This window comes from Pollicipes pollicipes, unplaced genomic scaffold (assembly GCF_011947565.3).
Source record: "Pollicipes pollicipes isolate AB1234 unplaced genomic scaffold, Ppol_2.1 Scaffold_7231;HRSCAF=8579_pilon_pilon_pilon, whole genome shotgun sequence".
Lineage (NCBI taxonomy): Eukaryota > Metazoa > Arthropoda > Thecostraca > Pollicipedomorpha > Pollicipedidae > Pollicipes > Pollicipes pollicipes.
The window spans coordinates 9,210,796-9,238,074 of NW_023597034.1; the positions used below are offsets into that span (position 1 = coordinate 9,210,796).

General features: G+C 54.8%; 1 protein-coding gene across 1 annotated transcript; it reads left to right on the forward strand.

Annotated features, from left to right (window-relative positions):
• The first annotated feature begins 110 nt into the window (after positions 1-110).
• LOC119109534 (calpain-A) lies at positions 111-26,496 on the forward strand. Its single transcript, XM_037233185.1, has 12 exons — positions 111-217; positions 504-608; positions 3,929-4,030; positions 4,332-4,469; positions 10,260-10,391; positions 12,741-12,934; positions 14,795-14,966; positions 16,005-16,177; positions 21,704-21,881; positions 24,193-24,310; positions 25,180-25,301; positions 25,596-26,496. The coding sequence occupies exons 1-12, from the start codon at positions 134-136 to the stop codon at positions 25,821-25,823; spliced, it is 1,746 nt and encodes a 581-aa protein (XP_037089080.1). The 5' UTR covers positions 111-133; the 3' UTR covers positions 25,824-26,496.
• The last annotated feature ends 783 nt before the right edge of the window (positions 26,497-27,279 follow it).

Below are 27,279 nucleotides of genomic sequence, written 5' to 3' on the forward strand. Positions count from 1 at the left end.
CGCGTCGCCGGTCGGCGAGCTCGCGCCGCCGGACGGAGCGCACGAGCCGCCGGACAGGGTGCTCGCGCCGCCGGACAGAGCGCACGTGCCGCCGGGCCGTGTGCGCCCGGGCGGGGAGCCGCCGGCCGCCACCATGGGCTGCGGGCAGAGCTCCGCGTCGTCGCCGGTGGTGGGCGACGTCAACGGCGGCGTCTCTGAGGACGACACGTCCAAGAAGGTGGGTCTGCCGCGCCGGCACCGCCCCCAGACGCTGAGGCTTCATCACCCGATGCAGTATGCCGCACCGCGTTTTGTTTGTGGCCATTTTTGCTTGCCGCCACCCAGAGATCGCTTCGTTTGGCCCACCGTGGAGTGTCGTCCCGGTGCTGCCCCTGCCCTGTAGCCCTCGGCCGGCCGCCTCCGCCTGCGGGGCTTGCGGCCGCTGCATGCGCCGGCGCCCGCGCGTTTGCTCACTGTGCCGGGCCGCTGCGTGTGTGACTGGCACCGGCCGGCGCGCCCCGCAGGTGTACGACGACCGCATCACGCTGCCAAACAAGCAGAAGTTCCGCATCACCGTCTCACCGGCCAGCACTGTGGTGGAGGACGACGGAGCCGGCGGCCGACCGCGGGTAACTGGGGCAGCCCCGGCTGGGGACGGGCGGCTGGGGGCGACTCCAGTTGAGGGCGGAAGAACGGCTTGGGGCGGCCCCCTAGCTGGGGACTGAAGGGCATCTTGTGGCGACTCCAGCCGAGGACGGAAGGAGCGCTGGGGGCAGTTCCACCTGGGGACGGAAGGGCGGTCGGGGCGGCTCCAGCTGGGGACGGAAGGGCGGCTGGGGACAGCTCCAGCTGGGGACGGAAGGGCGGCTGGTACCGATCACACCGAATAGAACTGGGAACGGCAGGACACCTGGCTGGTCAAAGTTGGATACGGTGCTCGTCGTGTGCCGGACTAAAGTGTGAATGGGGACGGAATCGCAACTGGTGAAGAGGATGGCTGGGTTCGGCGGAGTAATGGGGACCAGCAGGCTGCTATGGCTCCTTTACTGGTTGCGCTCACGAGAATGTCAGCCGACGGGCAGTACGGTGAACTCTGCTGAGTTATCCCATCATTCTGCCTCCGACGGTAATCGCATTTCACGTCATGACTAGCGTCACATGACGTCATGACATGACTACCCGTACAGGTAGATTTGTATTCAGGAGCTTCCACAAAGTGGATTTCCTAGCTTGCATGTCGATGTACATACAGTAGTTACAGAAGATAAAGCAGACAACGCAGATGAAGGCGGCACACTACACGACAACACGTGCTCGTCCATTTGACAAATAGGAGGTCGGAATGGTCCTAAATGTCGCCTGGCTCGCGACCGCTGACACCTGCGGGTCTGCGAACCACAAGCTCCATTCACTAGATGCCCAAAACATGAACAAGCTGCGCTCAAACTTAGTGCGAACACGCGGCAGCTGCAGCCGCTTGACGGCAGCTGCTTGAGGGGAGGGGGCATGAGCGTGTGACATATATATATATATATATATATATATATATATATATATATATATATATATATATACATATATATGGATTATATCACGCTCACTACATAGAACATCATCACATCAAGGGAAATGCTTCACTAGTTTTGCTCAATTAGAGCGGTTTCAGCTAGTTGCGAACACTGTTCAAAACGTATTTACCCACAGCGCTTTGTATGACAATCGTTACCCGTTTGGTTCGTGTTGGTGTTGTCACTTTGGACTCAGATGGATCATGGCCATCCGCTTGGCAGGTTGCATGTGTCATGATTTGTCCATCTCGTGGCGTTTGAAGCAACAGCGTCGTGTAGGGGTCACTCCCCATCGTACTACAGTTGGATTGGGTTTGCCGTGCGTGTATGCGCACTCCCACACGTGAAAGTATTAGCACTGTCTTCACGGCCCGCTGCTTAACACCACAGCCATTTGGTCCGCACTGGAGGAGTGGCAGGATTCTATACAACGACAAGTCACAGTTCCACATTACAGAGTTTTGAATAAGCGTCCTGGAGTCCAGATTGCTGTAATGCCTGTGGCAGCGAAGTTACGAAGCGCTCAGAAGCCCGCCATCGGCGTGGCCGCTGGAGAGCAGAGCGCCGTTTGTGTACTAAGGTGTGCCGCGCCGCGAGCATGCGGTCGCGCAGTCGTCACCCCTGGCAGTACGACCCGTCACTGCCGGCACATGGCCGGCGGCACCCATAGACGACAAAAGTCAACGGTAGGGGGCCAGGCCGAAGCAGAAATCAACGGTAACGGGCCAAGCTGAAGCAGAAATCAACGGTAGGGAGCCAAGCTGAAGCAGAAGTCAACGGTAGGGGGCCAGGCCGAAGCAGAAATCAACGGTAAGGGGCCAAGCTGAAGCAAAAATCAACGGTAGGGAGCCAGGCTGAAACAGAAATCAACGGTAGGGAGCCAGGCTGAAGCAGACCAGGCCGGCTCAGAGACTTCTGTGGTATCAAAATCACCAAACGCCTGGAGACATCGCGTCACCTGCTATGTATCACAGCGGGTAACTACTGAGTGAGAGCTCCCGGTGAACAACGCCCGCTTCAAGCAAACGACGGCAGATGATCGACGCAGGGGTAGATGCGCACCCAGCTCGTCGCAACCCTGTGCGCTCACATCTACCAATCCAACAAACGTCCTTCGCAACGACGCAAGCCCTGCCGCCAAATAACTACTGTCAAACTCAATACGTTATCCAGGCGTGCCAGCACACAGAAGGCGAACGTTTGACAGGTTAACAGGGGTTACCCTGAAGGTAAGCAGACTCTCCACAGAATGACTCGCACATGGTCAGTTAACATGCCAAGCTCAAAGAAATAACTAAAAGCCAGACTCTGCGTGCCATTCAACAAACAGGTACGATGCGTACAGTATACTGCATAGTAACATATACGCAGGCAAGTGTTGGGCGACGCCGACAGCCCATTGTCGTACGGTATGGGGCGTTCTGTCGCTCGGACCAGCAGTTCTTCACTTGAGGGAGCTCCAGGGAATATTGGAACACTCCCTGTAGACCTATCGTCGGAGACCCAATAAACCGAAAAAAATGGAATGGTGTACGCGTCAGGGAGACAACTCTGCCAACAAAAGCAGCTGGCGCACTGGCCGCTGGAGGTACGCATCATATCTGGCAGGCGCCATCACCAGCATGCATGGAACGCTCGATGCACGCAGCGAATGCTTGCTGAGCCCTTTCACAGATAGAAGAGAAGGCGCCCATGCGTACGCACATACCTCGTACACTCTACTGTGTTTCTTATTCGCGATGCGCTCCTCCTGTGTGTGGTTTGTTTCCTTGTACTGCAAATATGTATAACATGGCAAATAGCCTGGCTGTGTCTCTGGCTCGTTCAACCACATCTACAGGCAGTTGCTTTCGCCCCTCTCGCCCCCCCCCCCCCCCCGCTCTGGCTCAACCTGTCGCTTGCCCAAACCAAATGAGCCCTGGCGCAGGTGCATACCGGTAAGGTCATGACGCCAACGTATAGGCTGCCGCTCCGATGTGTCACCGTGATGAATGTGCCGACTTTGCGGCGGCGGCCGTCGTGGTGCCCAGCCGCGCCGGTGACGCGGACCACATCGATCTGGCTGCCGCGGCCGACATTGACGCCGCATCAACACTCGCGCTCTGACGCAGCGGCCGCCCCGGCAACCACTGCATTAATTAGATAACCTCCGCCGTTTCAAAACACATGGCGAGGGGAAGTCCTGGCGGGCTGTGGTAAAAGTGATAACAAGGTTGTATTTTTGTGGCATTTGCCGCATTTCCGTTTGTAGCCTCTGCCTAATCATTTGATCTCACGTCGTACGGGGCTAACGGGCGGTTTTCAAGACTGCTTTCCCTGTATTTTCCGTCGAGGTGCGGCGTTGTCTGACGCAGCCCTGACGTCACGTGGCGCACTTGCAGGTGCAGTGCCAGGATAGCTGTCAGCAGCGGCCGAAGACGGGCGAGGAGGGCGAGTACGAGCAGCCCGAGGCGGAGTTCGACGGTGGCACCCTGGGCCTCAACGTAAGGCGGCCCGGGTGGGACGCGCCCGACCATGTTATGCCTTTGTGTGCGCTTTGCCGGCACCGCTGCTACCGTGCCAGACAGATAGCTGGTAATAGAGGCAAGTTGCCTTGCTTAGACAGTCTGGTGCGTAGTATTTTCAGAGCGTTCAGATCTGTTTTCTATTTTTCGTGATGTACCTTTGTCTTCCCTGGACATCGTGTGCATGTGCTCAGCGTCCTTCGGAACGTTCTGAGCAGGCGATAAAACGGCCTGCATGCCGGGACAGGCCAAAAGCGTACACATGTGGTCGGCGCTTCAGAATGTCGGGGACGTGCCGAGGCTGCTGGACTCCCTGTCCGACGGAGATCTGTTCGAGGACTCGGAGTTCCCTCCGAGTGACACCAGCCTGTACTTCAGCGGGCGAACCAGCGAGAACGTCTCCTGGAAGCGACCGTTTGTGAGTATGACCCGGCACAGCAGCCATGACCTGGAGCATTCGACGCATTCGTCGGACCGCCGGCGCCGTGGCACAGTCGGAGAGGGGGAGGGGCACCGTCACCGATGAACACAAGGTGTCAGAGCAGGGGCGGGACGGGCTACGACCCACTCACCTTTCCTTAACACGCGCCCGGGTAGCGGGTTGGATATCTTTCGCTCGGGTGGGGGCCAATTTGACCCCCTGAGATTTCAGGAACTAAGAGAGCTGGAGACACCAGATTCACAGGGTGCGTTGAGCTGTACGTGGACTCATTTAGGTCAAAGGTTAAGATTCCTAGATGATGACCTTTGGATCAAATAAGGTCAAACGAGGTCAAATTCCAGGCTGGTCTTCAAAAGGCCCTCGAGTTTCGATAACTGCTCTAGGCAAAAGGTCGCAGGCTCATTTTAGGTCAGAGACCTTTTTGACCTTTTGAAGCTCATGGTGCCGAAAATCATACCAGACTTCTTTGAGTTTTGCATTTGAACAGGCGTCAAAAGTTACGCTAGGCAGTATGTTCCTAAAAAAAAGTTTTTGACCTGGGTCTTTTTAGGTCAGTGATCTATTTTGACCCATAAAAGGTCGATGGAAGCTGAATAATGCGGTTCCTGTTATTGGTGAATTGGAAACGGGCGCCAGCAACTATCTCATACAGAAGGCCCTGGACTAATAAAATAGGTTGGCTTTTACCTTGGTCTGACCTTCATACTCGACCTTAAGTCAATGCAATTTGTTCATTCAATTGTTGTGTTGCCCAAGAAAGTATATCAGGTCTAACGCTCCGTTGTTGGATCAGATTGAACGTTTCCCTAGAAATTGCTTCCCCTGAAAGCCTGGCCTAAATTTGACCTACCATAGGTCGGCGACCTTACACATTTAAATTTTCATGTCAGACGATTTCCTATTTAATTGTCTACACCTATGCAAAATATGGCGCGGCTACGCCACGCCATCCGGAAACCATTACGCAAAAACTTTGGGGCCAATTTGACCCCCACCTGAGCGCGTGTTAACACGAAGCGTAATATCTACGTTAATGCATGGCAAGAGTTAAGTTAGCTGAGTTCAGAAAAGTAGTTCTTATGCCGTCCATAATTTACGATATCGAGCGTGGTGTTCTGGTACTTAATCATATCGATAATCATGTGGCGGGTGCACATCAAAACAATAATGACGATAAGTGTAACCAAGCAAAAAGAAACGCCATCGGTGACAACATGAACCAAAATACGAAATGCGCTACAGGCGTAGGTCAACAATGATATCTTGAAAATGAGCTCGATTTTTCTTAATGTTGCATTATCCAGCATGGTCGTCATCATAGAGCGAGAATTGAATGAATGGAATGTTGGCCGACATTCGTTTGCTGTGACTTTAACCTGATTGGAACTGACCTGATTGGATTTAACCGAAGATTTGATCGTCCGATTTGCTATCTGAGTTCAGTAAAATAATTGAGAAGCTCTAGTTGCATTCCCTAAAACTGGGTGAAAACGTTCATGTTATGCACTTAAGGGGTGTTTTTGTAGCTGTATAGTATAACTGATCCAGACCATCTGCCGGATGGAGGAGCCTTATCGTGCAGGAAACGATTGTCCTCCATTGGTCTCCTGCATGATAGGATTGACCGCTTAACATGAGAACCCAGATTACCAGCAGGATGGTGTAGCTATATGATCGAGCACATTACATTTTTCGAGTTATTGGACAAAGCGGAACTGTGTCTTATCATTCGAAGTAGTTAAAGCTGGAGAACATAAAACGATTTATTGTGCAACTGTCGTGTGTGAAAACTGTGTGCAAACAACTAAATGTGTGCAAACACAACATGAAGACAACAACTTCAGAAAAGCGATAAACAATAGGATGAGTTCGATGAATTGCAAATTGATGTCAATAAGCAACAAGCAGCACGGTGGAATCACAAAGGAAACTTTGAAAAAGCAGTGTCAGATGTCCGGCAGTCCGATATCTGAGAGGTTGTGGTTACAGTATCCATATTTTTGTTTCAGAAGCATGAGCCGCGTCTAGCGACTTGTGTCCATATTTCGGGCACACGGTTCTTTTTTATTGGGAATAAATGTCCGATCATGCCCTGATAATGGTTTGTTTATACTGATTCTAAAACAAAATCAAATGCGTAAGTTGTTAAGTGTATTTGCGGGGGAACATTATGCACATAGATGCTGAATACTTCCCTCCATTACTGTCTCTAAATGCTGTTTGTGCTGAGCCACGAAATACGTCAGTGTTTTTTGAAACTAGATCATCCTGCTCTTTTAACTTAGTCCGAACAGTTTGAAGAGATATTGATGTTTGAGACTTCCGTTTCGCGCAGTGCGACGGCAAACTTTGCCTGCACCTGTCCGGGAGAACCTTGTACGCGTCATCCAATGCTTTGACACGTTATCGGCGTATAATCGTGGAGACCCTTCATCTCCTGTCAACTGGCATTTGCCAGGTCAAGCAGCCAGACGCCTCCGGATTCAAATCCAGAGTGTACCAGATGCGTGGGTCGGCTATCCGAACTGCTCGGGCATGGCTGTGTACACCGGCATAGACACACATCCATGAGGGATATGTATGTACCCTAAAGCTTGAGCAACGAATCGTGAGATTGGAGCCACTGAGAACCATACGAGCCAACCATATGAGAACCATACGGTCGACGTCTGAGGAATTAGTGCGATTAGTTTTAGCCTATCAGGCGAGATATCAATAAATTGCCATGATCGAATTGAATCGAAGATCAAACATGAAGCGGTCATACAAAATTCCTCATGCTAGGTTCAGTCAGCCTTTCGTTCGGGCGTTTCATGAGATACCTTAACATTATCTGTACTCGTCAGGATAATACGGAAATATCAAGCCGGTTGCGCTGAAGACGGGGAAAGTGAATGCTCGTTGGACAAATTCATGCCTGAGACAGGCAGTACCAGAAGTTTTATATTACGCCTTGGTGTGATGGTGGGGCATAACATGCGGTAATTAGTACTGTAGCAGGCGTCCCACCTGCTCCGCATGCCATTAAGCAGAGGTGCCGGTCCACAAACACGTGACCGAGCACTCTAATGATCAAGTCACAGTCTGTGATGAGGGCGACGCCCGCCGTCGACCGGCAGCGGCCGGGCCAGGGGGGAGGCCGCCGCCGACTAGTAGCAGCCGGGCCAGGGCGGAGGCCGCCCCCGACTAGTAGCAGCCGGGCCAGGGCGGAGGCCGCCGCCGCCGACCGGTAGCAGCCGGGCCAGGGCGGAGGCCACCGCCGCCGACTGTAGCAGCCGGGCCAGGGCGGAGGCCGCCGCCGACTAGTAGCAGCCGGGCCAGGGCGGAGGCCGCCGCCGCCGACCGGCAGCAGCCGGGCCAGGCGGACGCCGCCGCCGCCGACTGGTAGCAGCCGGGCCAGGGCGGAGGCCGCCGCCGCCGACTGGCAGCAGCCGGGCCAGGGCGGAGGCCGTCGCCGACTAGTAGCAGCCGGGCCAGGGCGGAGGCCGCCGCCGCCGACTGGTAGCAGCCGGGCCAGGGCGGAGGCCGCCGCCGCCGACCGGTAGCAGCCGGACCAGGGCGGAGGCCGCCGCCGCCGACTGGCAGCAGCCGGGCCAGGGCGGAGGCCGTCGCCGACTAGTAGCAGCCGGGCCAGGGCGGAGGCCGCCGCCGCCGACCGGCAGCGGCCGGGCCAGGGCGGAGGCCGCCGCCGCCGACCGGTAGCAGCCGGGCCAGGGCGGAGGCCACCGCCCTGATCGTCGCCCTGATCAGGACCGCCGTCAGTGCCACCGGCCGGAACCATCAGGAGTTTGCAAACATCAGGCAGTCAACCACTCAGCACAGAGCAGAGGTGATGGCTGCGCGCCGGCTGCAGAGGGGGCCACTCAAGTGATATACCCCATGGGAGGGATAAGGATAGTAGTCATCTCCGGCAGTTCCGGAATTGCGGCTCTGAATACGGGTGTGCCCAGTCACACTCCGTAAAGGCCGCGCCATAAACCCTTCCCAACGGAGGCAGCAGCAGCCGCCGCGGGCGCCAACATAAGTTGGCGACAGTCTAAACAATGGACAACATTCTGACAGCACTATCGCGGCCATGGGTCTAGGCCGGCTCGAGTGGCTGAAAAATGACTGAAATTATTGTGGTCTGATGGTGGCTGAATGACTCGAATGATTGAAAAATTATGTGCGGCTGCTCAGCTTTGACCCCAGCAAAAAACAAAAACCGGTACAGCCTAGTCCCCCAGGGATCCCTAACCTATCCCATGTATTTTAGCGAAACCTTATACAAAACTTTCACAAGAGTTGCCTCATCGCAGCGGTGGGACCGATCCCCAACGGGAATATCCCACACGTTGACACGCCGTGCAATCACTGCAACTAAACCGGCAGCCAATGCAGCCTGACCCACAGCTATGGCTATAGATGGCATAGCATAGTACCCATATCTCGCCATAAGGTTTAAGGTCTACAAAAGATTTACCACCAACAACGGGGCCCACACGAAACGAAAACCATGCTTGTTGCATTTTTAAACCACTTTTTGTTGCTGCTAGCCATAAATCACGAATGAACCCCGGTCGATGGTCGACCAGACAGTTGCCGCTGGCCAGCTGCACCTGTCGGAAAAATTCCAAACTATTATTCTCTGTCTTCTACCGCCCGGACACCTCTGTTGAAGCAACATTACAAATGAGATGGCAAACGAGCATTGTTTTTTTATACCAAACGGATTCTATTGATTCGTTGCTAGCGTCCAAAGTTGCGTTTAATGTCTTCTTGAATTATTTTTAAGCGGTACTCGAAACCCCAAATCACGTTAGAATGGACACTTTTCCAAACGAGTCGTGCGTGGAAGTTATTTATAAGATTTCACACTTTTACGGGCAATGTTCGGAAGCAGCGCTGCAAAATGGAATCGATGACCAATCGGAAACCATAACTTGCAGCCAAAAGTCACTAACGGGCAGGCCTAATGTAGCAGCCTGAAGTCTTGATAAATCAAAGAAAGGAGGGACCGCCATTATGCATTACCTGAGTGGGTTTTCCCGTTGGGTAAATGTGATTGCGATGTCACGTAACAAAATTACTTTCACTGACGCGTCTGCTAGCCGACTTAGCTAATTCCTTCGTGCAGGCTCGCAGAGTACCATGGTGCATGACGCCGGTGTGAGGTGGACCCAGTCGATATGGCGACCTGGACCTGGGCGACCTTGCGGGGTCGCTGGAGCCTCACTCACTCTGTTGGTAGGGCCGCAGCAACGCGTCACATGTATCGACTGGATCCCACAACAGTCGGGAGTGTTGAGGATAGGCGATGGAATTGACTAGGGTCTGTTACAGGAGCTGTCGGGGCAGCTGTCACCGGATGGTTCGAGGTACTCAGGACCTAAATGACGCTGGACCGGCTGTCACAGGAGCTGTCGGGGCAGCTGTCACCGGATGGTCCGAGGTGCTCAGGACCTAAATGGCGCTGGACCGGCTGTCACAGGAGCTGTCGGGGCAGCTGTCACCGGATGGTCCGAGGTGCTCAGGACCTAAATGGCGCTGGACCGGCTGTCACAGGAGCTGTCGGGGCAGCTGTCACCGGATGGTCCGAGGTGCTCAGGACCTAAATGACCCTGGACCGGCTGTCACAGGAGCTGTCGGGGCAGCTGTCACCGGATGGTCCGAGGTGCTCAGGACCTAAATGGCGCTGGACCGGCTGTCACAGGAGCTGTCGGGGCAGCTGTCACCGGATGGTCCGAGGTGCTCAGGACCTAAATGACCCTGGACCGGCTGTCACAGGAGCTGTCGGAGCAGCCCCAGTTGTTCGTGGAGGGGATAAGCCGCCGAGACGTCGTTCAGGGCGTCCTCGGCGACTGCTGGTTCCTCTCTTCCTGCTGCGCCATCGCCAAGGAGCCCAAGCTGATAGAGCGGGTTAGTGGACGGGTACCACAGCAGCCTTTAACCGCCCTGCAGTCGTGGTAGTTTGGTTTTACTGCGCTCGCCGTGATTAGAAAAGACGCACTGCTGAGTGATGAGCCGCTTGAACTTTTTAAAAAATCCGTCGTCTGTGCTTTTGACAGTGATTGGGATGTTACGGCACACAGAAGCTTCTTATGTGCACCCGACAAATTGTGTGTGCTGCTATTTGGTCGGGTTTTATCTTTTTGATCCAGTTTTTCCTCAAAGCTTCTCAATTAGGTGGTTTGAGCCCCATCCTAGGCCCAAAAACATACGCAAAAAGTAAAATATAAGCGCCCCTGTCGCTGCTACCTGTTCTTCAGCACCGCAATCAAAGCGAGGCATCACCTTGTTTTCTCGTAAAGCTGTCTTTCTTTGTGGGTGTTTTTGTCATACTAGTGGTACAGTACAGAGATGGGTTTTGGTACAGTTGGGGGCGAAATCCTTGTACCCTATTACTACCCCCATCCCAGTTTGTAACCAGCCGCGTAGATTTAACATCAGGATAGATTATTTTGTCTTTCATTGTGCTTTTAGTTGCTTTCCGTAAATCCAAATCACACAACCGGTTTGAACATCCCCCGCACTTCATAAACCAAAGGTATGCTTATGAGGCCAGCGCCAACCAGGAACCCCGTCTCCTTTGCCATCTTATTCCAAGCACCCTCCGGTTATGTCGGCTAACGTCACTAATGACTGACCTTTTTGAGGAAATGCTTTTGGGCAATCCCTCGCCCACCCCTCATCTGGATAGTGAAATTGCCGCTCTAAACGGCGCTTGGCCTCTGCTAAACCATTCCAAGTGAATGCGATGCCCATTTAGTTATTAACCAGGCTGCTATTGTCATTGGGCCGGCAACGTATACTTGTGGCAGTCGATATTAATGCCCACAGCGCATGCACCCGTTGGATGAAGTTCGACTCCAACAAGCAAAGGAACGCTGCGCTGCAATTGAAATGGTGCTACGAAAAGGGGCTTCTGGTTTTTAGTAGTTTAATTACTCCATGTAACGTCAGTAAACGCCCAATCAGTTTCTTGATAAAGAGATGCACTGAATCGGCTGAAAATGGGCACAAAGACGTCAGGAGCACGCCTTCGCTGCGGGAAATAAATGCTATCGCGACTGCAGAGGTTTCGGTGGCTGATAACGACGACGCCGTCGCACGGCCGACATCCCGAGCTGCAGGAACCTGGTCACGTCCGCGGGCCTCTCTAGCAGCGCGGCACAGGTGGCTCGAGCCACCTGATCACGTCTGCGGGCCTCTCTAGCAGCGCGGCACAGGTGGCTCGAGCCACCTGTTCACGTCTGCGAACGTCTCTAGCAGCGCGACACAGGTGGCTCGAGCCACCTGATCACGTCCGCGGGCCTCTCTAACAGCGCGGCACAGGTGGCTCGAGCCACCTGTTCACGTCCGCGGGCCTCTCTAGCAGCGCGACACAGGTGGCTCGAGCCACCTGATCACGCCTGCGGGCCTCTCTAACAGCGCGGCACAGGTGGCTCGAGCCGCCTGTTCACGTCCGTGAACGTCTCTAGCAGCGCGACACAGGTGGCTCGAGCCACCTGATCACGTCTGCGGGCCTCTCTAACAGCGCGGCACAGGTGGCTCGAGCCGCCTGTTCACGTCCGCGAACGTCTCTAACAGCGCGACACAGGTGGCTCGAGCCACCTGATCACGTCCGCGGGCCTCTCTAACAGCGCGGCACAGGTGGCTCGAGCCACCTGTTCACGTCCGCGGGCCTCTCTAGCAGCGCGACACAGGTGGCTCGAGCCACCTGATCACGCCTGCGGGCCTCTCTAACAGCGCGGTACAGGTGGCTCGAGCCGCCTGTTCACGTCCGCGAACGTCTCTAGCAGCGCGACACAGGTGGCTCGAGCCACCTGATCACGTCCGCGGGCCTCTCTAACAGCGCGGCACAGGTGGCTCGAGCCACCTGTTCACGTCTGCGGGCCTCTCTAACAGCGCGGCACAGGTGGCTCGAGCCGCCTGATCACGTCCGCGAACGTCTCTAGCAGCGCGACACAGGTGGCTCGAGCCGCCTGATCACGTCCGCGAACGTCTCTAACAGCGCGACACAGGTGGCTCGAGCCGCCTGTTCACGTCTGCGGGCCTCTCTAGCAGCGTGACGCAGGTGGTTCGCTACAGCGCAAACGATGCCTTACCTAACACGCATTGATATGAGCTGTGTTCACACTGTGATAAAGCGCGTACCAACCTTTGTCACCACTGCGCAAACTTCTGTATAGCCCTGGCCCTTCACCCTGGTCGAACGCAACTTGGATGTGCCGCCCACCGTTCACTTCACATGTGGCTGTGAGGCAGGTGGTGCCTCCGGACCAGCCGCTGGCCGGCGACGGCTACCGCGGCTGCGTCCGCTTCAGCTTCTGGCGCTTCGGCGACTGGGTGGACGTGTTCATTGATGACCGGCTGCCCACCAAGAACGGCACCCTCTTCAACGCCAAGTGTCTCGACCCCAACGAGTTCTGGGTGGCGCTGCTCGAGAAGGCATATGCCAAGTGAGGACGTCGATTGCTCTTAGCCGTTACTGAGCTCTCTTGCTGTGTAGATGTGTGTGAAAGGTAAGGCTGTATGCTTACAAAAAATATTCACCCCGTGGGTGTAAATTTATATTTAGTGTGCGGTGCTCCCCCCCCCCCCCCGAAAGTGGGTCCCAGCTCCATCTTTGGGAAGAAAGCGAGAGCCCAATCCGAGAAGAAACCCGTTTATTGGCGTATTTGGGAGTAGTTTTCCTCGTTTTCCGCTGTCAAGCACCCACACCCACATTTTGCGACACTGCGCTGCTGCTTCATCCTTTTGCAGACACCCAGAGCCCTTTTAAGGTTACAGGTGCTAGCTGAGTATCAAACTCCACATGTTTGGCCAGCTGTTGTTTCGCCCGAATCAGGGCTGCGCCACATCGTTCGCTCGATGCTGTGAATTGGTCGAAATTCATCTGCCCCCCCCCCCCCCCTTCAAGAGCAGGGAATAGTTAACACTACCAAACAACGCCGCGAGTTCTCCGCACACTGTAGAGCGAGCAGCACGCCACGCTGGATCAGCTCACCCATGGACCACAATGACGCATGTTGCGCATGCGTCAGTTGTACCCCTGATACGCCTTGAAGTGGGGCGGCGTGCGGACGCCTCTGCCTGATGAAGCCGCCTGACGGGCGACGTTGCGAGCCGCCGGATGTTGCACGATCCGCCCTGCCGACCCCAACGAGAGCAGCACCAAGACGGGGCGGGCCCAGCCGGACGGCACCGCACATACGGCTAATGAGCAGCACCAAGACGGGCCGGGCCCAGCCGGACGCAGTCGGCCTGAGTCGTCACAGCTAATGATGGCCTTAGGTGGGGGGGGGGGGGGGGGGACACTTCCGGCCATTGGTAATGGGCTGCCTTGCCCGCAAAGGCGCGGCGGAGGCGCACCGATTCGGCACGGGTGCAGGTGGTCGCTCACTGCCGAGAAGTATTTCCTTCGGAAGTGATCTTTATGTTTGTGAACCTAACGTGCCAGTGCGACGCATCGAGCTTAACTTATTTTACTTGGAATGACACATCAAAACCTGTATGGGTTTGGAATTGCACAGAATCCCTGGAATTACACCTTTGAGAAAACATCTCTCAGATTTTGAGTAGCATCGTTCAATGTGTTTCGTCAGCGTTGTGAGGCGGAGGCGCTTGGTTACTGGCGTATAACTACTCCATCCTATTTACACCTAGAATCGCTTACCTTTGGCAGCATCATGTTCATAGCCGATTGCCGCAGCATGCATTTATTATTATTATATAATCTATCCGTATTATCTATCAGAAAAAAATAGTCTGAACGCTTTAAAACACGTGGTCAGACGTAGACGAGACAACTCTCGATCGACGAAGGCCGCATAAGACGGAGCAAGCATTCAAATAAGCGCACTCAGTCGCCTGGAAACCGCACAAAATGTTTCCGTGCAGGACAGTTGCTATTGGAACTCCCTGCCGTGGAGTTCTCGTACGGCACTTGATATACCTGAGCGTATTTAAACGGCAAAAAATATATAATGTAAAAATGCCTCTACCACACCAAAACTTGGACGAACCCAGGCTCCATTAACTAAAATGCGAACGTGTGTAGGCTCGCCCACTGGCAAAAGCCTTCAGTCTAACAGCGTGTAACAGCGTGCTGCGTTCGCACCACATCCGCCCACTAAGTATGCTTCTACCATGTCCATTGCTTCCAGTCACCACGCGCGCATTGACTCAGTGACAGGACGGCCGTTGCCTTGGACGCGAGCACAGTCCACCACAAGCAAACAGCAAAAAGAATCGCTCTACTGCCGGCCCATCAGCTGGTGCGCGTGGCGTGTTCTACTGGCGTGCGTTGGTACCGGCAGGCTGCACGGCTCGTACGAGGCCCTGGAGGGCGGCCAGGCCATGGACGCGCTGGTCGACCTGACCGGCGGCCTGGCCGAACGGTTCGACCTGGTCGAACACGACCAGAAGTACCTGTTCCGTCACCTCTACAAGTCCACCCTGGCCGGGGCATTCATCACCTGCTCCAGAAAGGTGCGTGCGGCCCCACGACGCCGCTCTTCCGCGCAGGCCAGGTGCGGCCTCGCTCGAAGCCTAAACGGAGTGTTGTGCGCTGTATGATTATCCGGAGTTGCATTGCTTTCAGTGTCTCGACGTATCACCTGTGTCTGGCGAGTCGCATTCAGTGAATGCACGCCACACACCTTGAAAGGCCAGCAGCGGGGTTAGAGACGATCAGCGCGAAGTGCCGCTGCTGGGGCTGAGAGGAGCCCACAGTGCCTCCTCCGGGGCTGAGACAGTGCCGCCGCTGGGGTTGAGGGGAGTCCGCAGTGCCGCCTCTGGGGCTGAGAAGAGCTTGCAGTGCCACCGCTGTGGCTGAGAGGAGCCCACAATGCCGCCGCCGGGGCTGAGAGGAGCCCACAGTGCCGCCGCTGGGGTTGAGGGGAGTCCGCAGTGCCGCTGCTGGGGCTGAGAAGAGCTTGCAGTGCCACCGCTGTGGCTGAGAAGAGCCCACAGTACCACCGCTAGGGATGAGGGGAGCCCGCAGCGTCGCCGCTGGGGCTGAGAGAAGCCCACAGTGCCGCCGCCGTGGCTGAGAGGAGCCCACAATGCCGCCGCTGGGGTTGAGGGGAGTCCGCAGTGCCGCTGCTGGGGCTGAGAAGAGCTTGCAGTGCCACCGCTGTGGCTGAGAGGAGCCCACAGTACCGCCGCTAAGGTTGAGGGGAGCCCGCAGTGTCGCCGCTGGGGCTGAGAGAAGCCCACAGTGCCGCCGCCGGGCTGAGAGGAGCCCACAGTGCCGCCGCTAAGGTTGAGGGGAGCCCGCAGTGTCGCCGCTGGGGCTGAGAGAAGCCCACAGTGCCGCCGCCGGGCTGAGAGGAGCCCACAGTGCCGCCGCTGGGGTTGAGGGGAGTCCGCAGTGTCGTTGCTGGGGCTGAGGGGAGCCCGCAGTGCCGTTGCTGAGGCTGAGGGGAGCCCGCAGAGCCGTTGCTGAGGCTGATAATAATGTGCCACGGCCGACAGACCGCGCCACAAGCAGCGGCTAACAGCTGTGGGCGGTTGGTGCTGCCGCAGGGCGACTGGCGGCAGGCGAACAAAGCCGACGAGCTGGGACTGGTGCAGGGCCACGCCTACACGGTGACGGCGCTCGGACGGCCCGTGCACCAGCAGCTGGGGCGGCCGAGGCTGGTGCGCATCCGTAACCCCTGGGCGGATGCCGTCGAGTGGAACGGCGCTTGGTCAGACAGGTGGGTAGAGCGACGCTGGACCTGGAGACCCATGGTCAGACGGTAGGTACAGCGGCGCTGAACCTGGAGATCCATGGTCAGACGGTGGGTAGACCGGCGCTGGAACTGGATACTCATGGTCTCGTGAGTGGAGCGTCGCTGGGACTGGGAACCCATGGTCGGGCAGATGGGTCTAGCTGCGACACCACGGATCTACACATGTTATATGGTGCTAAACGGTACCACCCGGCTGATGGTGCAGCATGTCACCTCACGCTACCACACGATGCCATACGTACACGGTACCACCACATGCTGTCATATCCAGACCATGACGCGCCGGACATATTGCTTTCGAGAACTGCAGATTGATACATGTTGGTGTATTGCCGTTACATCTAGATAAACAATAGCATCTAGAGAAACGTATACAGCAACGAGCTCTTGAAAATGCCGTGCTTCGGCATTTAGCAGCACCCATGTTTCTTATCTTTGCTTGTTGCAACCTGGCAAGTCTTTAAAACTCGGTCATCTTCCATTCTGGCACGAGGCCTGCTCACAGCCAAAATCAGGAAGCATTACCTGTCGTAGGGCTCCTATTCCTTCTTCAAAAAAGGCACCGCGGCCGCGCGTCGCCGCACACTGCTGTATGGAGCGTCCTCGACTGAGGGGCCGCTCAAGCACCCAGAGGTCTTTACACCATCCGGGGACCGAACCCAGCCTGCGCACGTGGAAGGTGAGAACGATCTGAACGGAGCTCTTTCAGCCCCCTTCCATAGAGTTTCCTTTGCTGTTGACGTTACGCTAAATCGTCGAAACAGATTTGAGAACGTTCTTTGTAACCATCATCATCCAAAGCGAAGGTTGTAAACACGTGGCTCAGCAAACATGCCATAACGACTTGAACTTTTTTGGAGCGGGGTAGAAATGCTGCAGTTTCATTGCTGCAGAAACGCAGCTTTAAATCAGTTTAGTGCATCATCATCGGTCACTGCTAGCTTTCATGAAAAGTTGGAGGGCTACGGCCCCTCCCGCGCTTGTACGCCCGCGAATGTTTTCGCACCAGATAGTGCAGGGCCTGTGTTCTGCACCAGTCCCGGAGACGGGCTTTTGCATACAACGCATGCATGTAATCAATCTCTGTCGGCTGGTTATCATGGAAACTAAGGCGTGTAAACTAGCCCAACCCGGCAGCCCTTGTGCAGGAGGTTTTTCGAGCCACATGAAAAGCATGCATAGAACATTACTCCTCACCCGAAAACCCGGTAAGTGGGTAGCGTAAACGTTCTTGCCTCCTATTATCATCTTGCACCAGCTCAGCAATTTAGAAATTGGCGTTCTCCTGGTATCCTGCATTCAAAGGTGAACAACGGAGAGGCTTTCCCACTTTTGATTCGCTGTTTGCGGAGGAGAACCTCGCTTGTTTCCCCTTTGATTGTCTGGTGTGATCTTGACCTCGAGCTGTTTCGGAATTCTGAGAAGAAAACAAAGTTGAACGCTTTGCTTTGGCGGCATGGGGCTCAGGGCGTCATTCGGTGCAGCTTTACTGGTAATTGGGGATGTAGCTGCAATCTTAACATCTCAGAAGATGAACGTTTGTTCCATCGCGTTGCATAGAGGTGTGGGATTAAAAAACTGCATTTCCATCCAGCATGCCTTTTAGATACTCTCGTTTAAGAGCAACTGCACGCTTCATGTGCAGGAGATCGGCACTGGGGTGGTCATTGTTGCACTGAATTGGTAACTGTCTCGCGGGAGAGCTGTGTTCGATTTTCGCGACCGTCAGCTGGTCCCCGCTTATTTTTGCCTTCAGGGGCGGCGCAGCTGGGTGGGAAGGGAGGGGTAATACACGTTTTCCCCATACAACATTTCGGGAGGTCTCTCCTGCCAAGCAGATGGTCATGTGGATCACCGAAATTCCTATCGAGGAGGCTCTCCTGGCTGAGCTAGAGGGTGCAAAATCAGACTTAAAAGACTTTTCTGTATTAAGTGGCCGTTTTATGGATCATGAGATCGCCGATATGAGCTGGATAGCCCATTGGCTAGATCAGGAGGTAAAATTTGGTATTAAGGAGGCTCTTAACCGGCTTGGGAGATAACCGCTATGAACTAGGATGCCAATAATGAAAAAGAAGGCCCATGATGAACTAGGAGGTCCAGTTATTGACTAGGAGGCTACGTTATGAACAAGGAGACCTCTGTTTTGAGCTAGGAAGTCACCATTATAAAGTAGGAGACCCCGTTTGGAGTTAGGGGGTCCCGTTTTGAGCTAGGATACGCCCATTATGAGCTAGGAGGTCCTCTTTGTAGCTGAGGGGCCCCGTCATTAACTAGAAACCCCTTTTATGGACTAGGAGACCTCTATTGTGAATTAGAAGGGCTTGAGCTAGGAGGAGCTAGGAGCTAGGAGCTAGGAGGCCCCATTTTAAACTAGGGGGCACTCGTTTTGAACTAAGAAGCCCCCGTATGAACTATGTGGCCCTCGTGATGAGCTAGGAGGTCCCGCCATAAACTAGAAAGCCCCTTTTTAAAGTAGAAGGCACCTTTTATGAACAAGAAAGCCCTGCTATAAGCTCGGAGGCCCCCGTTTGAAATAGGAGACCTGCTTATGAGCCAAGTGTTGATTTCAACGTTTTTCCTCCATGATTGTTGCAGGTCTCAACATGAGGGAGGGTTCAATCCAATGTTCATGAAGCCTCTATATATTAAGCACAAGGGGTTTTCAGAACGAGGCCAGGGGGAGGGGGGCGGGCACATTCCAGGGATGCACGGGTAGCTAGTGCACCCTCCTGGCTGCGGGTCTGCGTATCAGATGGCCGCATTTCGGGATCAGAATTCCCTGTTTTAGGAAAACGGGGCTCTCTGCTGGATTTGGTGCTCTCTTCATGAATCGTAAGGATCCTATTCTGAATCACGAGGCTCTTCTATGCATCACAAAACCATTTTCTGGCACAGGAAGCCTTGTTTTGGGATTTGGAAGCCGTTTGCTGGATCAAGAAGACACACGTACCAATCAAAAGGCACTCGTTCTGGATGTCGATGGATGTTCTGTCGATATTAATTTACATCAATATTGATGCTTGTAAGAATTCGATAAGGGAGCACGTGCCTACGGGGTCCCTCCCCTGAATACATACAATACTGCCCAGGGGGTTCACCTGCGAAGATGCCCCATTCTGTCCAGGAAGTCAGTTGGAAAATTTTGCCCCTCAACCCAAAATCTGTGGCGCCGCCCCCGTTTGCCGTGGCGACTGAACCCACGCAGCCTTAGGCAGTGTCTTCAGCAATATGTTAAAGGGAATGTTTCACATTTGAAGATATTGTAACAAGCATCAGATTTGATGAAACAATTTAAATTATAACTATCGGTATATTTTATAAGTGGAAAAGACTGCTTTAGACCGCACAGTTTTCTGTTTAGTAAACACCCTGCTCAATCCGTCATGGTTTGATTATGTCATTCCACCTTACACTACATTTATTGAGAGCCAATTAACGGCCGTGGTAGTTGGAAATCGTGCCATGAACACCAGATATGAACATATAAGCAATTATATTTGTATTGCCTTGATACCGCATGGCTTATCGAACGACAGGATTTGAATGACGTTGTTATGACGTCATGAATGCCAAGATGACTTTAAATGGTCTCCCCGAAATACTCTCCCCATTCTTGCGGACGTGTAGCTAAGAAACAACGGGGATTTGGGTCTCAAGAAGGGCAGGGTTTTGAACAACACTGAAAGGTCTTCAATATGGCTCTTTCAGTTCAGCACCCCGCATAAATGCGAAACACTCCCGTTAAGTGAATAGAATGGTCAGGCGAATTTCAGAACCAGGCAATGTCAACTGGGTTGGTCGCATTCGTACCACATTCTGTGTCGCAGCATCCTTGCATCAGCTGGACGCGTTCACGTTCATGGGAGTGGACAGTGACGCCAATGAACATCGCTGCATCGCACAAAATCTGTTACTTTGGCGTTATTAATGAACACCGCCACTGGCTGTCATCCACAGGCGCGGGGGTATTCAGTGGTATGTGCGGTAGCCGCAATCGGCTCCATACGCAGAGATGATAACATCAGCACGGCTGCTCCCGCGGCAAGCTGGTCTTTGCTGACTTCCTACGAGGCTCGATCTTGGAATAGACTTCCAGAGTAGTGCGACGTGGGCTGAAAGGACCCGATAAAGTCAAGGTCACCCTGCCAAGAGAGTCAATGCAAAGGTCACCCTGCCAGCCGGCAGTGGTCACTCGGGCTCTCGCGAGCGGTCCTTGAAGACGACCGAGTGTCACACAAATCCTCTCCACGAAGCCAGTGGTCAGTCCGCACAGCGTCAGCGGACCGGCGTTGGTACCGGCACCAGCGCCGGTCTTCCGTACCGGGACCAGCTCACCGGCGATGATACCGGTACCAGCGCAGTTCTTCCGTTCTGGGAACAGTTCACTGGCGTTCATACTGGTACCAGCACCGTTCTTCCGTACTGGGGCCAGTTCACCGGCGATGATACCGGTACCAGCGCAGTTCTTCCGTACTGGGGCCAGTTCACCGGCGGCGCCGTCTGACGTGACATCGCCTCTCGGCGTCTGGCCAGAAGAGGACGCCGCCAGACAGTCAGGGCATGCAGCATCGCGACGAAATGTGCTCGGCGCCGTTGGCGATCGATTGTATTGGAGTTGTTCGAGGGAGCAGCAGAAGCATGATGGAGGAGGGACGTTAGATTATACGACACCAGGAAATCCCCTGTCTACACCCAACAATTTTTCCTAAATAGTGCGTCCGATTCAAAACATAGTCAACCCTACCGCCTTTGTTGGCTTGCGTCCCTGACCCGTTAGTGTCAGTCGGTCGTCTGCCTGACGTCTTTTTGTTGTCTTCGCCGGCAAGTATCACTGCGACAAAGGCACTCCTGTGTTCCGCCTTGCTCTGGGGCGGGCCTCTTCAAGCCAGCGTTCCTGCGACGCCGACCTGTCTGGAGTCGTTTGCTCTGATGCGAGCCCCTGTGTAAAGACAGGCTTCTCTCCAAAATGGCCGCGTTGTGGCAGCGCCAGCGTTACGGATGGGGCGTCTTTTCACCAGCGTTTCATCCGTGATTGGCTCCGCCCGATCTGATGTGACGCTTCTCTGTCATCACGCGTTCTGTGGCCATGCCCTCTGCTGCCGCCCGCACGGCACCGGTGTCCTTCTGTCACTTCCGGCCCTGCACCGGTGTCCCTCTGTCACCACCCGCCCTGCACCGGTGCCCCTCTGTCACCACCGGCCCCGCACCGGTGCCCTTCTGTCACCATCCGCCCGGCACCGGTGTCCCTCTGTCATCACCTGCCCTGCACCGGTGTCCCTCTGTCATCCCCCACCCTGTGCCGGTGTCCCTCTGTCACCACCCATCCTGCACCGGTGTCCTGTCACCACCCGCCCGGCACCGGTGTCCTTCTGTCATCACCCGCCCTGCACCGGTGTTCCTCTGCCATCACCCGCCCTGTGCCGGTGTCCCTCTGTCACCACCGGCCCTGCACCGGCGTCTCTCTGACACCGCCCGCCCTGCCAACAGCGACGAACGGTGGTCCGGCGTGGACGCGGCCACCAGGGACAGACTCGGAGTCAGCGCGCTAGCAGACGGCGAGTTCTGGATGGAGTTCGCTGACTTCTGCCAGCAGTTCGAGGAGGTTTCGGTCTGCACCCTTGGACCCGACTACGATAAAGACGGCAGGGTGGATCACGTCGGCCAGGTGAGCGGAGCCAAGTCACTCGTAAAACCTGACGTGTTTTTCCTAAAACAGCTGTAACTTACGCACCTAGAAATATTTCTGTGGTGACACATACATAACGTACCAATAGGTTACCTGTATCAGGGGCACGATTTTTAGAAACTTCCTCCACATCAATAGGCCAAAGCTTTCTTCACGCTTATAAATTCAGCATTGTTTTGGCTCAAGTCATACCGCAGCGTCGGTTCGGCTATATCCTCGAACACCCCCGCACGCACCCTATGTCTTGTCTCGAGACCTGTGCACGACAGTAGGCTGATTCCACTTTAGACCATTCTAGTCAACCCCTTACGAACCGATCAATAATACCAAGCCCATACCAAGTCAGTAGAGATTTCAGCTTCCTGTACAGGCAACATATCCAGCGAACTGTTAAAAATGTCGTCTCCAATGACCTAACCTGGATCGGCACACGCAGAGTGAGGACAAGATGGAGTACCGTGGAAACGTTTTGTCACAGAAAACCTGTCTGGTAGACGTTGGTGCAAAACGTGCGTCCATCTTGCACTGGTCTTAAATGTCGGAACTTGCACAGTTGCATCCACCAGCATTTATTGAAATATATCCGGACGGAAGTGTCTTGCAAAATCTGGCCCCTTCCCCATACGAGGACAATAATTTACACATGACTCTCCAGTTTTGGCTTCCGGTTGTAGAATCTCGGGCAAGACATAGTCTGTGCTTGATTTGATGACTCTTAGAGTCTTCTTACATTAAAAACCTTGCCTTTTACAAGCAACCTTTACATACAAGCTTTGAGAATAGCACATGAAACGCCGAACTGAAACATGTCCAAACATCGCACCAGTAACGGCGGCACACGCGCGGGGAAGCCTTCTCATGAGATCATGAGATGAGGCCTGTAATACATGCTCCAGGCTAAACTCTCTCGCCGAGGGATGCTGTCTGACAGACGGCCCTCTGCAGCACTGTTACAGACACGCTGTCTGAAGCGCACTACTGGCCCGTGCCATTGACTATTCGAATTGTGGCTGCACGCTTTGAAGGTGGAAGCAGACGACAGTGAAACTTCTCGTCTTGCTGCGCAGGCTGACTTTGCCGTGCTTCTAGAAGTCTACGAACTGTGTAGCGGGGCATTTGGTCTGGTCCAGAATGAACAGATTTTGCGGAATGCCGCACGTTTGTCATTGAGGCTTGCGTGGAGCAACATTCATGCATGACATGAAATTAATACTTAGTTTAAGTTTGATCGAAGTATAAGTTTAGTTACCTTGAATGTTTTGTTTATGTTACAAGTTTAATTTCTATTGACAATCCAACCAGCTTGATAACGGTTGCTGCGTGCTAAGGCGAAACGAATGACCAGTGATGCCGTTGAACAAAGGTCACCCCAGCGAACATGGGCGACGGTGCCGGACTGAGTCTCCGCGCCATGCCGTCCTTGTTGGAAAGCTGAGCATACGCTCGGCCGCCGCTGTTTGTCAGGGCTAAGCCGCTGTTTTCAGCGAGGCCAGTCGGCCCGCTAACCGTCAAGCATGCTTATCCCTCCTTCCGCCCCCCCCCCCCCCCCCCGCTAATCCTGCACAGTTCGGTGCTCATCGATACGGTGCGTACAGTACAGTACACTTCTTGCCAAATGCTCGAATCAGAGGGAATGTTTCACATTTGAAGATATTCAAGCAGGCATGAGATATGATGAAAGAAGATCGCTTGTAACTATTGGTACACTTTTAGTGGAAAATACTGCACTAGAGGGCATAGTTCCCTGTTGAGTAAATACGCTCCTCAATGCGTCTTAGTTTGACCACGTCATCGTACATTGCAGAACATTGATTGAGAGCCAATTGACGGGCATTATATCCGGAAAGGACACTCACGAACGCCATACATGAACGCCTCGAGAATTATATTTTCCTTGACCTTCATCGCCACATGGCTTTTGGAATGACAGGATTTGGATGGCGTTGTTATGACGTTAGGTGCCAAGGTGACTTTGAAGAGAATGCCAAGGTGACTTTGAAATACTCTCCTCCATATACCTTTCCCCATTTTTACTGGCGTGTAGCTGAAAAACCGGACAGGCTTAGGTCTTAGGAAGGACATGATTGTGAACAACACCGAAACGTCTTCAAGATAGTTATTTCAGTTCAACACCCCATGTAAACGTGGATGATCAAATCTCACAGTATTTTCCTCTAAGATAAACTTACACAGTGTGTCCCTCTAAGATCAAAGCACACAGCGTGTCTGTACTCCTCGCGTGTTATGGTGTACACTGATCGCTCACGTCATCTGGACATGGCCGCGCCAGGTACAACAGATCCGAAGCGAATGGGTGCCTGGCGAGACGGCCGGCGGCAGCAGGAACAACTTCGACAAGTTCGCCACCAACCCGCAGTTCCTGCTCACGGTCATCGACCCCACGCCAGGTCAGCTCACCGATCCCGCTGCCTTTCGGTACGCGCTTGCCGTTGGCCCCCTGACTCGAGAAGTGACATCCCTCTCCGGATCTAACAGGTCTGGATGACGTGTGGTAACACGTTTTCTGAACAACAAGAGTCGACTGAGGAACAAAGCAAAGGGAGTGGCCTAGTATGATTAATGTGAGAACTCTTTAAAAAATCATCTAGCGACAAGGGTCAGGGCAAGGTCTCTTAGTCCATCTTGTGATCTTGATATTTTCTTGAATTTCTAGGCCAGGTTTAACGCATGTTTTTGTCGTATTACCCACGAGCGTGCGGCATTGGATTAGCATTGGTCGAGGCGCACGCGGGGTCGGCCTCCTGACCATACGCCTGGTGACTGAGCATCTCCCCTGCATTGGGCCCGAAGCACCGCTTGGGTGGTGTCCGTTCTTCGCGTCGACTCTCAGGCCAGATCCCCGATGCCACGATCGGTGGACACAACCACTGACGTGCCAGCCGGTCGGAAATGGGGATCGTTCACGCACCGTGGTGCAGCGTTGGTGGTGATGGTCGGCCCAACGAGGTGCCATGGGTGCTACGGGCGTACGTTTTCTGGTGCCGGCAATTTAACGCGATGGCGTTTTGTAGGTTTCAGCGGTGCATTCGGATTCGTGGCATTTAAAAAAACGCTTTATCAGAGGAGTGGGGACTACTGTGCTGCTTTGAACCCGACACCTTCGAACGCTGGTTCGGTGGGCAGCCCGGCGAACGCTACGCGGAGCTGTCATCGTGACGCGGTGTGCGTAGCGGCGGAGGGTGTGGCAGTCGAGGCCAGCCACCGATGACGCACTTCCTTCCCGTAATTTTGACCTGTGCTATCATCTGTGGCCCAGACGAGAACGATGACGAAGACACCGACAAGGTACCCGTGCTGGTCACGCTGATGCAGGAGTACAGGCGGTCACAGCGCCAGTTCGGCATCAAGATGGCGCAGATCGGGTTCCTGTTGTACAAGGTGAACTTCGCGGTCAGCTGTTGTGGAGGCTCGCAGCCCCAAACGGTGCAAGGTTGCTCCCTTCACCCGCTTTGAAACGCCGATCTTCGTGTGTTACTCGCTTCCTTTTCGTCGCGTTTGAAAGGTAACCAAACATCCAGATGTTCTCACAACGAAAAGATGCACGCAGTCGCATGCACAATACTGGCGGGGGGAGGGGGGGGGGGGGGGCTTATAACGCCGTTCAACGCGGCTGGGTGTCGACAGTCCAGGCACCATCACCATTGGTCCCCACTCATCTCCCATTGGCCGCAGGTGGACAATCCGATCCAGCGCGTGCCGAAGCGTTACTTCATGTACCACTACGAGGACGCGTCGTCGGGGACGTATATCAACTACCGAGAGGTGGCGGCGCGGCTCGAGCTCCATCCCGGCCACTACGCCATCATCCCAGCCACGTTCGCGCCCGACACTCCAGCAGCCTTCATGATCCGTGTTTTCTCCTCGGGCACTTTCAAGTTGCGCCAGCTTCCTGATGAGTAGCCTGGCTGCAGCTGCCTGGTGCAGCGGCTGGTCAGCTGCTTGCCGCCCGTGACGGTCGGGAGCGGCGGCAGCGGCAGCGAACCGACCCCCGGTACCGGGCGGTCTCCTGTGACGGTCGGGAGCGGCGGCAGCGGCAGCGGCCCGACCCCTGGTACCGGGCGGTCTCCTGTGACGGTCGGGAGCGGCGGCAGCGGCAGCGACCCGACCCCCGGTACCGGGCGGTCTCCTGTGACGGTCATGGCAGACGCTCCGGCTCGGCCTATGAGTCGCTCATGCGGCGACTCCGGCAGCTGGCGGTAGGCGGCCTGCAGCCCACAGCCCGCCAGACGGAAGGCCGGTCGCGGGTCCGACACAGACGGTCCGACGACGGCAGCACTCAGACGCAGCGCGGCTTGGTTCGACGCCGTGTTCGGGAAAACGCGTGAAGAAATCTGAGCAAGCTGCTGCTGGCTCGCGTCACTCCTGCTGCACCGCGCACTCCTGCCCTGGCCGGAGATGACGTCGACAGGAGTTGAAACGGCGGCTGTGACAGCTGAAAAGAGCGTGGGAGAGGGGGATGGGGGAGAGGAGGGTGATTGCTGGAGCGGTAACAGCGTGCGGAACCGAAATAGGTTGTAGCGGCGCTGCTTCCTGCTTGTGTGGTGACCGTGCACCGTGGTGTGGCCTCCGGAGAGTGGAGCCCCCCCCCCCCCTCCCCCCCCCCAGTCAGCAGCGTGCTTGGGGAGATGTCGGGAAGGTTTGGGGAGCCCAACATTTCCCCAACCGGCTTGGGAAATTGTTAGGGGTTTGCAACCTTTCCCGGATCGAGCCGCCGCCACCAGTTATTGCCCTGTAAAGTTGTAGTTGTATCGAGCCTTTCCGGTATCAGATTTAACTTGTGTATTTTGTTTGCGTGGTCAGATTTGGGATTTGTTTCAGGAAGTCATTTTCGGTGCGATAGGCAGCGTCGGGAACGTTCGAGCTTCGCTGGTCGCATGGTTGGGGAAATGTTGGGAAATCCTGATCAGTATCGGATATTTTTCGGCGCGTGATCGTCATAGGCAACTCTAGGGTTGCGAAACGGTCCGAAACTAGCCATCCAAGCCAGTCAGGTCCGGAACAAGCCATGCCATCCAGGGTGTATTACTTTCGACGCTGTTCCCAAACATTTCCCAACCGGAAAGTTGGGGAAGCACGATGTTCTGCTAACGACTTCAACAGTTCTGAAAATGGTTACCCGTTTTCGGTGTTGGCGCGTGATTAGTACAGGCTCTTGATGTACAGGTAATGGTTTAGCACCGGCGCTCGAGCAGCCGAGGGCAGTTAATTGGTGGTCGGCACAGAATCATGAGCGTGTTTGGTCGGCTGGTGTGTCTGTCTCCGCGCTCTGCGCCGCCTGTGTCAGTAAAACAGCCGAATGCTCGCAGCACAACTTGGCGATAGGTTAAGGCGGTTGGCGTTGACAAAGCCTGCTCAA